Source organism: Gordionus sp. m RMFG-2023, chromosome 4, assembly GCF_954871325.1.
Source record: "Gordionus sp. m RMFG-2023 chromosome 4, tfGorSpeb1-WG-v2, whole genome shotgun sequence".
In the NCBI taxonomy this organism is placed as follows: domain Eukaryota; kingdom Metazoa; phylum Nematomorpha; class Gordioida; order Chordodea; family Parachordodidae; genus Gordionus; species Gordionus sp. m RMFG-2023.
In genome coordinates, this window is record NC_088778.1 from 13,077,558 (window position 1) to 13,095,989 (window position 18,432).

The following is an 18,432-nucleotide window of genomic DNA, read 5'->3' on the forward strand; positions in this document are numbered from 1 at the left end:
ATGGATATTTTGCAAAATATTTATAAGGAACAAAAATTTAAAGGCTTTAGATGTTGTGCCCATATTCTAAACCTAATATCTCAGGAAGGTTTATCATATATTACAACTATCCTAGAAAAGTGTAGAGACATAGCCTTTTCTATAAATAAATCACCAAAAATAAATCAAGCATATGTACATATATGTGAAAATAAGGGTATTACAAAATTTAAAATCCCTTCTGATTTCCCTATTAGATGTAGCTCCTATTTAATGATGAATACAATTTATGAGGTATTTACATTTTTATCCAATTATTTTTAAAAAATATTTAATTTTTAGAACATGGATGCTAAGAAGAAGTACTTTTTTTGAATTACAAACAATTTAAAGGGGTTTTCTTTACTGAGTCTTAAAGAGGCTGTAGATTAAGGCCCTTCTATAAAACCACACTTGATTTATCAGGATCCAAATATCCTACAGTTGGGATTTCCATGTTATATATGGAGAATATAAATAATGAAATTTTAAATAATATAAAAAAGGATAATAACAATACAAGAAAAGAAATTCTTAATAACATGCTGGTTAAAATGCAGAAATATCTCAAAGAATTATTTTGCTATAAATCATATGTCTCAACATGATTGGATCCGAGATTAAAACAAGTTTACATGCCTAACACTCTTAATAGAATTGAGTATATGACCAAATTTTCAAAATATTTAAGGAAAATAGAAAATAGAAAATAAAAAAAATACAGGAATAACGGATTCTCAGGTATATTTTTAATATTTATTTATTAAATTCTAATTTTCAAACATTTGTGCCAGGAGGAAATCAATGAATTTAGTTTCTTAGAAAGAATTTTATCCCAAAAATGAAATTCAGAAGGGGATTATATATCGGCAGAAATCATTGAAGAAAATATATCAGAACTTCACACCTATTTGAATGAACCTCTTGTTTCATTAAAGGATGACATATTAGTATGGTGGAAAGCCAATAGTGAAAGGTCTTTTATATTTTTTAAATAGTCAATATAGTTTATTATATAGATTTCCAGTCCTCTCATTAGCAGCTAGAAATTTTTTAGCAATTCAAGCAACATCTGTCCCCTGTGAACAAATATTTTCGAAAGCAGGAGATCTTGTCACTAAAAAAAGGAATAGGCTTTCAAACAAAACAATACAAGCTTTGATGTGTATGGGCTCTTGGTTAAAGAATGGAATAGATCTACCGCCTCCATTAAGTCCCTCTTCTAATTCCTTCCAAGGAAGTTCTACAAACAAAGACATTAGCATTTATTTAAATTAAATATTTGTATTAATTATTATATTATTCATAATTAATTTTATATTGTTTATATAATACTCTTATATTTAATAAAATGATAAAACAAATTAAATTAGGTTAAAAAAATATGTTTTTTAAACAAATAAAAAGACAGGTCCTGGACCAGTCTTTTTATTTAGAACTACGGTCTGGATCGATCTTTTTTTAAGGACCGTGGTCCGGTCCGAGGGTGTCGGTCCAGTCCGGACCAAAGACCGGACCGTGACCTTCACTATTGTAGAGAAAATTTGACAACTTACAAAATGCAGGTTTCCCTTTAATTTTCTTCATTAGTATATAAATAAATCATATTTAGATCAAAGCTTGAATAATTATCGCCATTATTATTATTTTTTAATGCGAAGAAAAGGCTTGTAAGAACGGGCCTAATACGTCTATTTTTGGCAGAGTTTGAAACTGAACTATTATTAACATCTTTTATAATATATAATCTGTATGGGAGAAATTTAAATATATACATAAAATAGGATAAATTCACATAACCTATAATTTAATGTTAATTTAATACCTTGAAAACTAAAAATATAAAGGGAAAAATTTGTTGGCGTTTGACCAATATTAAATTGCAAATAAAATGGGATTTTATTAATATAATTTTTCTACTTTTTGTTAAGGCTGTGTCCTAAATGAAAAAAATAACATAATCTATTTTTAATGTAAAAATAAAATAGTGTTCTAAATCATTTTTCGATTATTTATTATATTTTTTCATTTGATACAGCCTAAGATAAATTTTAAACAATAAAAATAATTTTTTTATACTTTCCCTTGTCATTTATTCAAAAAAATTCAACCTTGTATAGAAAAAGTTTAAATTATTATTTTTATTATTATAATGAAACAAGTAAATATTAATTATAGTCAAACATAATATAATAATTAATATTCAGAAATCAATAAATAAAATATAATTTGTTAATTATTTATTCGATTTTGATGGTATGAATATTTTAATTTTAGAGGGTAAATTTCTGGACAAATCATTATCTTTTATAGCCTTGATCAAAGCACGTTCTAATAAGCATGGATTAGTTGTACTTGTGTCTAATATAAAAAAAATCTAAATAATAAAAGAAATAAGCAGAAGATATGTTAAATTAACATTGAAGTAGTTATCATAGTATTTAAAATATCTATTTTTTTAAGGTTAAGCGGTAGTGGTTTACAAATAAAATTATCAAGTCATGTTCGGTGGGAATTTAGTCTTTGCCCGGCTGCAATTTTTTACTAAAGTTGCCAGGCCTGTTATCATTTTTACTAAAGTTGCCCAGTCCGGTTTTTTTAAATAAAAAATGCCTAACCCGAAATATTTCAACTATCTATAATATTGGAGAGTGGTTAAAAAACACTACATTTTATATATCATTTTTATAAAAATATCAGAATTCACCAATAAGTCGAATACATTCCATAATATGTCCTATTTCTGCCAATAATAATTTGTTGCTTTGAGATTAAATTAAAAAATAATAATTTGTTATCATTAAAATTATATTCTCTAATTTCGGGCCCGGCATATCTAATATTTGCCAGACCCGGTGTAACGTCCTAGAATCACTCATGTATTTAAATCACTCTTTATGGCCTATTTTAATGAGTAAATTTAATACTTATTCTTCTATTATAATGTATTTACATATCTGAGTAAGTTTTTACCAGTGTATTTGCAATAATGATATATTTTTAAAAAATGTTTTATAATTTAATTTCAATTTTTTCTAACTTGTCAATCAAAAAACATAAATTTTCTATAAAATTATTATTTTTGACCATTTTCCTCTTAGCCATGACAGTTGATAAAGAAGAAAGTAAATTAAATATTTAATATTTATATAACTTTTTTAGATTATGAAGAAATTAAAAACTTCATAATGTACCATAAGTATATAATTATCCCACCCGTTTAGCAAAGAACAATGGGGAAAAGAGGAATTTAAGGGTGAAAGCATCTAGGTTTACTATGCGCAAAGAAAAATTATATCACCATAAAAATAATGGGGAAGTTATTATTAACATAATTAGGAGAAAAGAAATTATTAAATCACATCACAGTGGTTGTAATGATAATATTGAAACAGTATCTCTTGCTGGCCATTTTGGCATTAACAAGACTTATAAAAAATTGGCTGATAGGTAAAATGTATTTATTGTCATAATTAATATTATATTTTAGCTTCTGGTGGCCATGATGTAGTCACATTTTCCTGTGACACTTGTCAAAGATGTAATACAAGATTTGATAAAACTACAAATGAGTTACAATCAATTCCTGTTAGAGCAAAGGTAGTAAAATTTATTATATAAAAATCACTGATTTGTTAAATTTTTTATAGTTTTAGTCATTTTAACTGTATATAATGTTTTTTTATATATTTTTTACTTATAGTTTTATTAATGGTATGACAATATTATATATATGTGACACTTATTTTTATATATTATGTTATTTTCACATATTGAACCATTTAAATTTTAAGTTAGTTTATTATATCTTCTTTCCTTATTAGAAGAACCATATAAAGTGGTGGGTAAACAAATTTATTAAATTATCCATTGAATCTTTTTACATGAAATATATGATATGTCCATTTTAGTTTATATAGTAAAGCCTCTACAATTTCAGATTATAATTTATATGAATTTTTTTACTTGGCCCATCTCTAACCTTTTAACCACACTAAAATTAATTAACAAGATTAACTCTTTTTAATATAATAAAAAAAATTTTATAACAGGTATGGTCACAAATAGGAGTAGATTTGTGTACTTTGCCAGAAAGTGAGGATGGCTATAAATATATTGCAGTAGCTGTTGATTACTTCAGCAAATATGTTGTAGCCATGCCTTTAAAGGATAAAACTCTCAGTATCGAAATTCCTTTCATTACTATGCACATATGGCAGGGCAAAAGTATGATTTATTTGATAATAAATATTAATTTTAGTTTTAAGATTCAAATTAATGATCAAGGACGTGAGTTTGTGAATGAAGTTAGCACTAATTATCACAAACTCGTGGGGACCATGCAGAGGGTGACAAGTGCTTATCACCCTCAAGCAAATGGCATGGTTAAAAGGGTGAATAGAACTATCAAAAATGCACTTCTAAAGTGTATTAAAGATGATCAATTGACTTGGACAGATGCCCTGCCTGGCATATTATTTAAGAATTGATAAAATTGATTTTTTAATATAATAGTTGCCCCGCCTCACAATTTGAAGATTGCGAAGTGGACATGCAAAATAAGAAAGGTAAAAATTTGTATAATTAGTATATTAATAAATATTTTTTAGATGGTGAAATTATATTAGATACTGTAATTTCTAAGAGGAGACAAATCTTTTTCTGCCTACTAACATGGAAAATATATCATTCTGAACGCTTTCATTTTGCGATCAAGAAAAGATATCCAAAATATGATAAGGGTGTGATTGGAAATGATTATTCTACCGAACGGATTATTGGTGATGGAAATTGTCTCTTCAGGTATTTTTATTTACAATAAATTATTGTATTATTATAGATGTATAAGCAAAGAAGTTTGTGATGACGAAAGCCATTATAATTTCCCGAGACAGCAATGCTGTCTCTTTATGAGAAGCAAAGATATTGTTGAACAGATGGAGGGGTTTTTGGGAGAACCCGTTGATGTATATTTGGAGAGAACGGGCATGGCCCTAAATGCAACTTATGGAACAGAGGTGGAGATAGTTTCTATGGCAACTATGCTTCAGACAAATATTGTTATTCATATTATTTATAAATGGGCTTATTATACCCTAATAAAAATATTACATAATATCAAAAAATTTAATGTAAATATATATTTAAGAAATTATTGCGAGAATTTTGACTGCATAATAAATTTTATTTAATCTTATTTATATCGCGTATTTTATTCAAATCATATATATGTATACATATCACGTATTTTATTCACAACATATATCTTAACTATATCGCGTATCTTATTTACATCATATATCTTAATTATATCGCGTATCTTATTTATATCGCGTGTATTAATTATATCGCGTAACCTATTTATATCGTGCAGAGTTGTTAAAGTAGCTCGCTACTTGTAGCGCGCTACTTAGCGCGCTATCTTTTTTGGTAGCTATAGCTAATAGCCGCTACTTTTTTTAAAATTATTTAATTTTTTAGCGCGCTACTTTTTTTAAAAGTAGCTAAGTAGCGCGCTACTTCGCTACTTTTAAAAAATATAATGAATGTAAGTATAAACATGGAAATTTAAATATAATATCATAATTAATTATAATTTTTATAATTTATTATTTAATTTGGAAATTTAAATATATTTTCAATTTTTAATTTATATTTTCAATCTGTGTTAATAATCTAAAATGGCATCGCCCATGGATATCCAAATTCTTGAAAGTGATTCAGACATGGAAGATTCAATGGAAGAAAATGTACTTAATAACTCTAATAACGATTTCCCATTCCCTAGATTTGAAAAAATTTTTTAAATAAATATTAAAACAAAATCTGGATTCAAATTCCTGTGCTTAAAATGTAAAAAAAATATATCATCAAATCAATCGAGTAGCTATAACCTGAAGAAACACCTAAAGGTAAATTGTTATTTTTACATTATAATATTATTTATTTTATTAGACTGTTCAAGCCAATTGCTATAAGGAAATAGAGAAACATATAAAAAATTTTGGTATAGGAGAATCTTCATTCAAAAAGACAAATACTATCCAAACCAAATTAACTGATAAACATGCCAATATTTCACAAAAATAGGCTGATAAAGTAATTGTTGATTTTATAATTGACACAGTTCAGCCATTGTCCTTGGTTGATAATCCATCATTTACTATGATGATTAAAACTTTATCCCCTGGCACAACAGTTTTATGTCGCCAGACACTTGTGGATAAAATAGACGACAACTTCAAAGTGATGAAAGATGCTCTAATAGTAGAGTTATCAGATATATCTTATGTATGTACCACGGCAGATAGTTGGACACATAACAGAAGGTAAAAACTTATTTATATTTATAAATTGATCTGATTAAATATTTTTAGAGCTTCCTTGCCCTCAAGTGCTAGTGTAGAGAGATTATTTAGTAAAGCAAAGCTTATACTTTCTGATCGTCGCTCTAGACTTGGGGATGATAATATTGAAATGATATTATTATTAAAATGCAACAAATTAAAATAAATATTTATTTATATTACTTATTTTTTTATAATCTAAACTAACTATATTTTTATATTTATAAATGTTTATTTTTATATATTATTTATTATACATTTACATTATAAGCAAAAAAAAAAATAAAAAAAATTTGTTTCATTTGTTTCTAAAAATTTTTTTATAAAAAGTAGCTTAAAAGTAGCTAAAGCTACTTTTGAAAAAAGGTAGCTAATAGCGCGCTACTTTTTTTGACAAATAGCGAAAGCGGTAGCGCGCTACTTTTTTTGGCAAATAGCTATAGCGGTAGCGCGCTACTTTTAAAAATAGCGTTTAACAACTCTGATATCGTGTATCTTAATTATATCGCGTATCTTATTTATATCATATTTTTTTAAATAAGTTTTGACCTTTTTAAGTTATAAATAAATAAATTTTGCAAGGAGAATAAAAATTGTTATAAATGTCAAATAAGTGTATAATTTTTATAATGATGTTAATATCACTATATTTATTATATTTAATCATTACAAGTAGTCAAAAATGTCAATTTCCTTAACTAAATGAGTAATTTTTATAAGGAGTAAAACAAGTCAGTTTAAAATGTCAATATCATTAAATAAGTGAGTAGTTGTTATAAGGAGTAAAATATGTCAGTCAAAAATGTTAATTTCCTTAACTAAATGAGTAATTTTTATAAAGAGTAAAACATGTCAGTCAAAAATATCAATATCACTAAATTTATTATATTTAATTTTTACAAGTCAGTTAAAAATGTCAATATCACTAAATTTATTATATTTAATTTTTACAATTCAGTCAAAAATGTCAATATCACTAAAAAATATAATATTAAATTTATGCACGTCAATCGTAAATGTCAATATCACTAAATAAATGAGTAATTTTCATACAGAGTAAAAATAGCACGTTACACCGGCCCAAAAAAAATTCAGACGTTATCAGACCAAAATTTTTTTAACTTATTGAAAAATTCTTGTAAAAATATTATACAATTATTTTAAGACTTAATTTTTATTCTAGCTATAATTCTTAAAAAATTATGTTATGTTGTAAAGAAACATATTTAAAATCTTAGTTTACCCTATAAATAAAAAAAGTCATAAACTACCCTTTTTAAATCATGATTGTTAAATTTTGCTATTTAAAAAAATATAGTGCTAACTTAAGGATGGAAGTCTCGTTCCGAATATGGAAGGGTCATTCGTCACATTTGTCCAAACGTTTGCAGCCGCTAAAAAGTAGGCAAGAGCAGCTTTAGCGGCTTTTCCTCTTTTACTAAAACCAGGTATGCATTTCACCTTGTACGCAAAATTTCTCAAAGCTGTGTAGGGTCCGCAAACGGGTAGAGCATAAAGGATTGAATCCTCTTCCATTTTTTCCTGCGATTCAGCCTGATGATGAGCATCTTGCTGCAAACTTTGCAAAGGATTATGGTAGGAAGGTAAACCCGTGAGCGAGTAAAGTAGAGAGGAAAGGTTGTCGGAATCTTCCTGGTTATCGTCTCCTTCCGGGTCCGTGTCAGGACCTGAGTCATGAGGTCTGGTTTTAGATAAAGAAATAGACAAGAAAAAATATGAGGAAAAAAAGTTAGTTAGAAAAAGTAAAATGAATAATGTTTCAAATAAAAATTATGAATAAAAATACATAATAAAATGTACAGCTAATGACGAACTATTTAAAGAGTTTGTTCAAAATGGAATATCAACAAGTGAAAGGAGAAGGAGAAAAAAAGTAAAGGTTGGTAAGTATTATGGTTGAAAAGAAATATTACTGGTCGACGATATGGCTCCCGTTCTCCATATCATTATCAACAATGTTTGAAATTTTTAGTTTATCGAACTCAGTGATTTTATTTGGATCGTGTGATTTATTAACTATAACAAATTTTGATAAAATATAAATTATAACATTAATTACAATTTAATATAATATAAATTTATTTTTAGGAATTTTAACAGCTTTTCTCATTGAATTTTTCCATCACTTTTCAAAATAATAGTGAATCCCATTAAAAAAAAACTTAGAATATATTTTATTAAATTTTTATAAACATGTATCATTTCAAATTCTAGTTTACCATTTAATATTAAATCTTTTTTGCCTTTAAAAGCTCTTTTTCTAGCTTTGGTCATTTTGTTATTTTCTGCAGCAGCCTGTAAGTGTATTTTTATGAAAATTTATAAATCCATCGCATTTATACAAATTTAAAGCTGCCCCCGGGTTTTTCAAAGATTCGAGTTCGATCGAGAATTTTATTTTATTGTACTATTTGAAAAAGTACATTTCAACGAAATCGAAAAAATTAAAAGAGTTAAAAGATAATAACAATTTCGTATATTCTTGAATATAATATAAATAAAAATAATTATTTTGACGATTTTGAGTCTGATCCAGTTCGAAAAAAATCCAACCGAGTGCGAGAAAATGTCTAGAGTCTAACGACCAGATTTGATCTGATCTATCCGACTCTATCGAGTAGTAATGATATTTATTCTATTGTTTAAGATAAACCTTTTTATAGGACGAGGTTGGGACTTAATAGGTACATAAAAAAAATTCAGGATCCGTAACCGGGAAAAAAATTGGATCCGATACATTCTCTAATAATTTTATATTGAAATTTGTTAATTTTTTTGCGAAAAAGGATATCATTTTTTGAATGTAAAATCAATAGATGGCGTTTAGTAAAATTAAATATCAAAATAAAATGGATGGATGGATAAATAAACAAAATTAATCTTAACCAAAATTCTAATATTGATATAAATTTTAATATTTTAGTTTTGTTTCGTATTATCCAAATAAAAAAAATACTAACAGCCAAAAGTTGAATCTTGAACATTTTTTCTTGCTCATCTTGGTCTTTGTATTTATCTTTAATTTTTTTGAGTTTAGCTTTTTGACGTCTTTTGGCGGGAGCATTTGAATCGGCAATATCGTTGGCTGGCTCAATTTTATCACTTTTTTCTATAAATTCTTTAACCGCTTTTAGTTTGGCTTTATTTTTTTCCTTTTTTTAATTTAAAAAAGAAGAGAATAAAGAACATTTTTTTACAAATAAAATCTCGGAAGAAAAATAAAAAGCAAACACATAAAAATCACAAAAGATTTTTTAAAATTTTATTTATGAAATTATGAGTAAATTACCAAATGAGCATTCTTAAAAAATCTTATTTTTTGTGACCTAAATATTTTTCCTCAAAATTTTGGGTGAAAAAAAAATCCTCTAAATTTTCAAAGAAGATTATTTTGCTAAGCTGAGCTTCATAAAAAAAATCATCATCTAAATTGAGTCCTAAGACACAATGTACTTTAGACAATCCTCGACAAAATGTTTGATCGAAAAACTGATTATTAGTTTGGTATTTGTTATAATTTCCGGTCCGTTTAATTTCTTTAGAATTTTCCGGCCGGCAAATTTTTAATGCCTATATTTAATTTTATACAATATCAATTAAGGCTCTTATATCTCTACTTTATGGCTATTATCAATTAAGGCTCTTGAATCTTTACTTTATGGCCATCTATTCTATAAAAACCGTTTTATAAATAAATTATGTTTTGTTTATATCTGTATTGTGTATTTATATCATATCAAAGATAACTTGTTTAATTTTTTGTTAATTTATTATTTTATTTATATACTTAGCATTAATTAAACAGCTCTTAAAATAATAAAGAAATAGCATATTGTAATTTATTTTCAAATAGTATTAATCAAAATTGATATAATAGCTTGAAATTTAAAATAGTATATATCAAAATTTTAATACCCGGGTTGGCCCATTAAAATAATAAGAGATTTAGATATTTTAAGTATCAATTTCTCGGCCCGTTAAATTTTTTCTCCAGCCTGTTATAATTTTTTATAAATTTGCCTAACCTAGCCCGAGGGCCAAGCGTTGCAGATTTCTAAAGGCCACAGAGAGAAGACATGCTAAGATAAGATGGGAACTTCGCAACGAAAAAGGGATAAAATCTATGATATAAATTATTTTTTCTTGTTAATAATTTTAAGTACAAAAAGTATGATATGGATAAATTATGACATTTATTAAATATTGTTATAAATTATAATATAATGATATATAAGTAATAAAAGTAATATTCGTATCATGTTGTCATTCTCTTTAATTCAGATAGTATAACTTAAAAACTTAAATTGAATATTAAAAAAACACCAATCTAATAATCAGTGTCAATCGGATATTTTTCAGTTTCATTTTGTCCCTGTATATTTTGTCAATTGGACATTTTGACCGGTCACGGCTAAATGTATTTTTGCGCGGTTACCGATTTTTTTTAAAAAAAACTCGAACTTGATAATAAATTTCAAAGGATCAGCTAAGTAAAAAAAAATACAAAGAAAAATAAATTTTAATTTTTTTTAAAAAAAGAAACTTTTTGTCGGCTTTGGGGTTTTTGCTGCATCGATGTTAATATAGACGTTGTGTCATTATCCGGTAGAAGCTAAATTAAAATCATAATTATTATATCACTTTTTCTTTCTTTCATTCTTCCTATGCTGATACCAATACCAACATGGTATAAGCCTTGCCCAAAAATTTTTTTTTATTATATGTGGTAGACCTATTCCAAAATGATGAATAGGAAATTATAGGTTTTCTTCTAATATGAATAATTATCAGAACAAAATGAAATTATACAATATTTTTTTAAAAAATATAAAATGAATAATTTAAATAAAAATTTTATTATATAATTATTTCAAGATTTATATGAAATAGTATTTTTAATTATTTCATAGTTTTCTTTAGTGTTGTTAAGCGGCTAAGTCGAGTCGACTTAGCTGCGACTCGAGCCTAGTTTCTAGTCGAAAAAAGGACCCCAATTCGAGTCGACTAAATGTACCATATTAGTCGGCTCTATTAGACGGGTTGTTTAGTCGACCCCCGAGGCGATTTTATATATAAAAAATTTATAAAATTATATATAAGAATTCATAATCATAACTTTTTAATATATATATACATCAGACCTGCAGGGTACGATTACCATTAAAAAATAATATCATCCTTTTTTAATTAAATCTCACCATATAACTTTTCATTCATTATGTATATGCCTAGTTTATTTTTATACTATTTAATTTTTTGGACATTCTTTTGAAATCCCTTATTTTGGCATTTTAATTATATCATTTTTGATTTATTTATATCAGAGATATTATATTATAACAAATAAAAAAGGAAAATAAAGTTTTATTATTATTTTATTTTTTGAAAATAATATTTCTGCAGATTTCATTTGTATATATTATTTAATAATTGGTAAGTCATTGAAACTAGGGGAAATTTTATATATTTTTTATTTGGCTCTTGGTGGAAATTTTTTAATGCAATAGTAATTCAAAGTTTCATTACTCAAAAGATTTAAGAATTGTAAAAATTTTGTGAAAATTTTCACAATTCTTTAAATTTACCTTAAAAATGGCATATATATTTTTTTTTGTTTAATTCGCGTTATTTTCGATATTTAAAAATTTTTGTGGCCATTGTTGTAATATTCAGTTATTATTATTTAAATTGTGATAATATTCAAACAAAGATAATGTTTTATTAAATTATTTTAGTCTTAGACTATGCAAATAAGATGAAAATGCGTGATAATTGTAAATTTTTCATATCTTAAGGGTTTAACAATTGGAGTTATTCACTTTTTATTTATTTCTTTAAGTTATAAATTTAATTTTTAATCTTTTTCTTTTAAATTTTTCTTTTAAAATTTTATTTTTTAACTTTAACTTTATTATGTTTTCACTGTATAATCATTATTATATTATTTATAATTATGCAATAAAATTATGGTTATATATGAGTGATTCCAAGTCAAATCGACCAAAAAAACGAGATTTTCGGCCGACCATCTCAAAAATGAATAAAACTTGGCGTGATTTATGTTGTAAATGTTAATAAAATCAAAATTTTAGAGTGCTAGCTCAATCAGATCCAAAGATATACGCCTTCAAAGTCGAAAATCGCGAAGTGCGTGATTTCATTAAATCTTGTTATTTTAAAAATTACTTAAGATAGAGTTACAAATTATATATCATTTTATAGCCCTTAAAATTTTAAGTTGGAAAATATTAAAAAAAATAAAAATTTTTCAAGTGTTTTCTTATTTCCGTTGAAAATAAAAAAATTAGGGATTTTTTTTGGGTGTTAATATTCACTAAAAATGTTTATTAATAATAAACGATTTAATAAAAAATCTCGATAGCCATTTTTGTTTTTTTAATTTTATTTGAATTTTTATAAATAAAAAAATGTAATATAGATGTTATATTATTATTTTTTTATAATATATAATTTTTAATTAAAATATGAATAGTATTGTGATTAAAATTAAAAAATCAATTGAGTATAATCAAGAATAATGTCCTGGGGCGATATGTAAGCAGGCAGCCCATACAGATATTATTTTATTGATGCTATATTGTAAAATAAACATATTTTAAAATTTTATATTCAATCTATTATAATTTTGCGCTTATTAATAGAAATTCCTAAGGTCATAATTTATAGATATATCCTTTCATTGTTGTGGATCTACTATCTTTATTATTTGAATAATAACGATTTTATCAGCTTATTTTATTTTTTTATTCCTATCATCGTTACCAATCAATCATTATATATTTCAAAATTAAACATTTTTTACAACCAAATGAATTTATGATAATTTGTGATTTCTCTGAAAATTATGCATTGTAATCCAAGACGCTGTTCAAGGATTCCACTGGAATAATCAAGCCACTATCCATCCTATGATAGCATATTATAATAATATGGCAATATAGAAAACCTTAATTATATGGTAATATCAGAGTCACTTCAACATGATGTTGTTGCAGTACATTTATACTAGACTAAAATGATAAAATTTTTGACCAATCAATTCAGCAAAAAGCCAAACAAAATATATTACTGCTCTGATTGATCAACTGCGCAATATAAAAACAAAAATATTTTTATAAATCTGTGTTATCATAAATCATATTTTGGTGTAGCTGCTGAATGGCATTTTTCTGCTACATCCCATGGAAAAGGTCCATGTGACGGCCTTGGCGGAACATTAAAAAGATTAGCAGCACGTTCAAGCCTTCAGTGCATCAGTTCTGGACATATTTTAACGCCAGTTGATTTATATCAGTTTGCAAAACAACACATGCTATCAGTAAATTTTACATATATAACCAACGAACAATACAATTTACAAGAGATTAAACCGAGAAAGATTCAATTTAGCTCGTCTCATTCCAGGAACTCGGGAAATACATGCTGTATTTTTTTTGAGTTTAAGTAAACTTAAATCAAAAATATATTCATATGCAGTGGACTTTCAAATTAACAATATCTCAAATGCCGATGATTGTCTTATGCAATTTGTTTTTGCCGATATTAAAGGATTCATTGTAACATGTAATTTCTAATGTTTTCTTATTTCAGGTAAAAATAAAAAATTAACATTGTTAGGAAGTGATTTTTTTAACATTTTTTACAACCAAATGAATTTATGATAATTTGTGATTTCTCTGAAAATTATGCACAATCCAAGACGCTGTTCAAGGATTCCACTGGAATAATAATCAAGCCACTATCCATCCTATGATAGCATATTATAATATGGCAATATAGAAAACCTTAATATTATGGTAATATCAGAGTCACTTCAACATAATGTTATTGCAGTACATTTATACCAGATTAAAATGATAAAATTTTTGACCAAATCAATTCAGCAAGAATCCAAACAAAATATATTACTGCTCTGACGGATCAGCTGGGCAATATAAAAACATAAATTTTTTTATAAATCTGTGTTATCATGAATCAGATTTTGGTGTAGCAGCTGAATGGCTTTTTTCAGCTCATCCCATGGAAAAGGTCCATGTGACGGCCTTGGCGGAACATTAAAAAGATTAGCAGCACTTTCAAGCCTTCAGCGCATCAGTTCTGGACACATTTTAACGCCAGTTGATTTATATCAATTTGCAAAACAAAACATGCCATCAGTAAATTTTACATATAAAACCAACGACAATCTGTCCCATTCCCCAGGAACTCGAGAAATACATGCTGTATTTCATTTGAGTTTAAGTAAACTTAATGACAATTTTTGGTGGTTAGCCACAGTACTAAAAAAGAATGAAATTACTGAAGAGATATATATTTCCTTTTTACATCCCCATGGACCATCACCATTCTTCTTTTACCCAACAATTGCGGAAAAGATATGGTTACCCATTAATAAATAATAACAATAGTCCTATTACAGTGACAGGACGTACATACAAATTATCGTCTCAAAAAATTCTATTAATAAGCACAAAATGGGATAAGATTAAAACAAGAGGTATTTATTTTTATATTGTTTGTATATAAAATTTTAAAATATGTTTATTTTACAATATAGCGTCCTAATAAAATCTGTATGGGCTGTCTGCTTACATATTGCCCCAGGACATCATTCTTGGTTATACTCAATTGATTTTTTAATTTTAATTACAATTTTATTCATATTCTTATTAAAAATTATATATTATAAAAAAAATTAATATAACGCCATCTATATTGGATTTTTTTATTTATAAAAATTCAAATAAAATTAAAATTAAAAAAACAAAAATGGCTATTGAGATTTTTTATTAAATCGTTTAATATAAAGGTAATAAACATTTTTAGTGAATATTAACACCCAAAAAAAATCACTTCCTACCAATGTTAATTTTTTATTTTTACCGGAAATAAGAAAACATTTGAAATTTTTTAATTTTTTTTAATATTTTCCAACGTAAAATTTTAAGGGCTATAAAATGATATATAATTTGTAACTCTATCTTAATTATTTTATAAAATAACAAGATTTAATGAAATTACGCACTTCGCGATTTTCGACTTTGAAGGCGTATATCTTTAGATCTGGTTGAACTAGCACTCTAAAATTTTGATTTTACTAACATTTAAAACATAAATAACTAACATGCTAAGTTTCATTCATTTTGAGATGGTCGGCCGAATCGCTGGTCGATTTGCCCATATATTTAATTATTTTATTTTTCTTTAAGGGACCTTCGATTTTTTACAATATAGCAATTATTGATTGATACTATTCTTTCTTCACAATCTTTGTCTCTCCTAAAGCCCGTTTTAAATCATCTTGATAACTTATTTTAGTCTATGCTTGTTTCTAACATTCTCTTGTAACTAATAACTCTTTATCGAGGTAATTGACTATAACTGGTAATTGAATACGATTGCTTGTAAACGATATCGAAGAATTCTAGTTTCTTTTTCAACTTTTGTTTCTTATAGTCCTTCTTAAATTCTTTTGATAAATTAACCTAGTCTTTGCTTGTTTCTAACGGTCTCTTGTAATTAAGCACATTATCTCGGTAAACGAATGTCGATAATTTGTCTGCGATAAGATTGTTTTCACGAATTCTTGTTCCTATGATTGTCGATTTCCTTATCTTACACTTAAGTGTTTCGGTAAACAATTGGCAATATTGGTAAGCGATTAACGATTGCAGCATGAACATCTTGACCATTTGTTCTATCTAGTCGCATGTTTTCAACGTTCTCTTGTAATTCATTAGTTCTTTTCATCTAATTCTTGTAACCGTATCAATCTTTTAGACTTTCGATTTTTCTACTAAGTTTACACTTACCGAGATATCGACTTTGTCTTAAGGTCTCTTTATTGTCACTTGATATTTGTCTTAAGGCCTCAGGTAATGGCATCCTACTTCTACCTAAAATAATCTATTTAGCCCTTAACTTCTGAAATATTTTATCACTTTTTCTTAAAGCCATTAGCTGAAGTTAATTTAACATATAAAAATTTTTCCCTCTTTTTATAAATTACATAAATTTTACCGAGATCATAATTTCATAAACCATGGTTTTTTTAAAAGATCATGAGCTTCTTATAAATCACACGTGTTGTTATAATAGCATGAAAATGGAGAAAAATTCAGCTTCTCTTATAGAGTGAAAATAGGCCTGCGCGTCGATGTCTCAATCGACGAAGGCGTTATTTTTTAATTTTTTCATCGGCTTTCGACGGCGCGCCTATTTCGGCGGCGGCCTCGATATTTATTACAAAAAATTTTTATTTAAATAAATCATGTATTTTTTAATGAATTTAATTTATATATCAAAGTATTACATTTTTTTATAATTTATGGGCTCTTTTCTAACACTAACATAGTTTAATCCATTTCTTAAATTATTTCCTGTCTCACTCCCTTTTAAATTTATGTATTTTCTAATTCTCAGAAATAAACTATGGAATTGCATTTTTACTCAGATCAGTCACATAAACAACACATATTAGTAATATTCTATTGATTTTTATTATAAAAAATTAAAATATAAATTTGGAATGCAAGCTAAATAATATAAAGTATGAAATATAATAAATCAGAATTCAGATTCAGAAAAATTATAATTGTCATGAATATAAATAGTATTTTATCATAATTCGTGGGACATAAAGAAGTCCTTTTTGCATTGAGTATTAATCCAGCAATGGAAAAAATTCTTTTGCGGGTATGCAAAGACCTTCCTAGCTAAATTAGCAAGCCTAAAAAATTCCTGTGACTTTTTCTTCCAAAAGGTTAAATGTGCATCCTCTTTTGGGATATTATGTTGGCTGAGCAAAATATGGCATTCTTGTTCTAGATTACTAATGTTGTTATAATCGTTGGTTGGAAGGGAATGTTTACGAACAATTTTATCTGTATAAGAACTGGATGCTTGCCCATTATCTTCATGAATCTCATTCTGTGCATTTCTATCATGTTCTAAAAGTTTTAAATGTCTAATTAAAAATTGCAACGATGTCGTAAAATTTGAATAAATATTCTGAAACAATTTTAAGATTTGAAATCTGGGATCAAACAGAATCGCTAATATCTAATGTTTAAAATATAATTTTATTAATAAAATATAAAATAACTTGAAGTTCAGTAATGAGAAACCTATGGTAAAGCTTTTTTTATACTTCTTTTAAGTAAATAATATCTGAGCAACAGATCTATTGCTTAGTAGGGTTTCATTTCAACCTTAAGTTTAATGTCGATCCCTTTTGGGAGGAAAGAAATTCCATCAACTCTCTAAATACTGCGTAAAGCTCATTAATCCTATCCCATTCATTATTAAAGAGTTTTAAAGATTGTTTTCCTATTTTTAGAACATTATTTATAGGAATTTTGTTTACACTACGAACACTTCTAGCATAATTAATATGCTGTGACAGCTGGTAGGGCAATTTAATTTTAAAGTTTTTGTATTAATTAGATTGGTTGGTACAATGTCATTTCTGGTATCCGATTCATCAGATATATCAAAATGGTCATCAAGTATGAATCAGATCCATCAATATCCAAGATATGACTGTTACATAAATTGACTGCAGACATTTACAATGCTTTTCCTCAATTTCACATTCCAAATCAGCTACTCTATATCTGAGGGCTGAAATAATTTCTCTAATGTTTTTAAAATATCAATAAAATGGATTATGTTTATCCGAATCCTAATATTTTTTCCCCAATTTTAAGCAAAGTTCACAATAAATATAACCAGGAATTATTGTGCTTTTCTTATTTCCATTCTTCAAAAAAGATTTCCAAATTACCTCCAGACATAACTTGATTTATAATTAGTAGAGGGAGTTGTTATTTCAGAATTGTATATAGGGTAGTTTAAAACGTGCAAGTTCATAAAAATAATTAATATGTATTGTTTGTGGAAATGAAATACGATATATGAATATATGTAAATGATATAAACTATTCTATTATATATAGCAATAGAATATAATTCATATATTAATTTTATTAATGTTAATCTTCAAATTTAAATAATAATAATAATT

The 18,432-nt window shown here is 26.3% G+C and overlaps 1 protein-coding gene across 1 annotated transcript in view; it reads right to left on the bottom strand.

Moving 5' to 3' along the window:
* Positions 1-2,270: 2,270 nt before the first annotated feature.
* LOC135927993 (ribosome quality control complex subunit NEMF-like) overlaps positions 2,271-18,432 on the bottom strand; it is a 36,413-nt gene continuing 20,251 nt past the window's right edge. Inside the window, exons 14-19 of the mRNA XM_065464288.1 lie at positions 10,930-10,998; positions 9,347-9,538; positions 8,606-8,681; positions 8,300-8,402; positions 7,691-8,067; positions 2,271-2,781 (exon numbers count right to left, since the gene is read on the bottom strand). Of these exons, the coding sequence (XP_065320360.1) occupies positions 2,756-2,781; positions 7,691-8,067; positions 8,300-8,402; positions 8,606-8,681; positions 9,347-9,538; positions 10,930-10,998 (843 nt within the window). The 3' untranslated portion in view covers positions 2,271-2,755. The remainder of the gene's footprint in view (positions 2,782-7,690; positions 8,068-8,299; positions 8,403-8,605; positions 8,682-9,346; positions 9,539-10,929; positions 10,999-18,432) is intronic.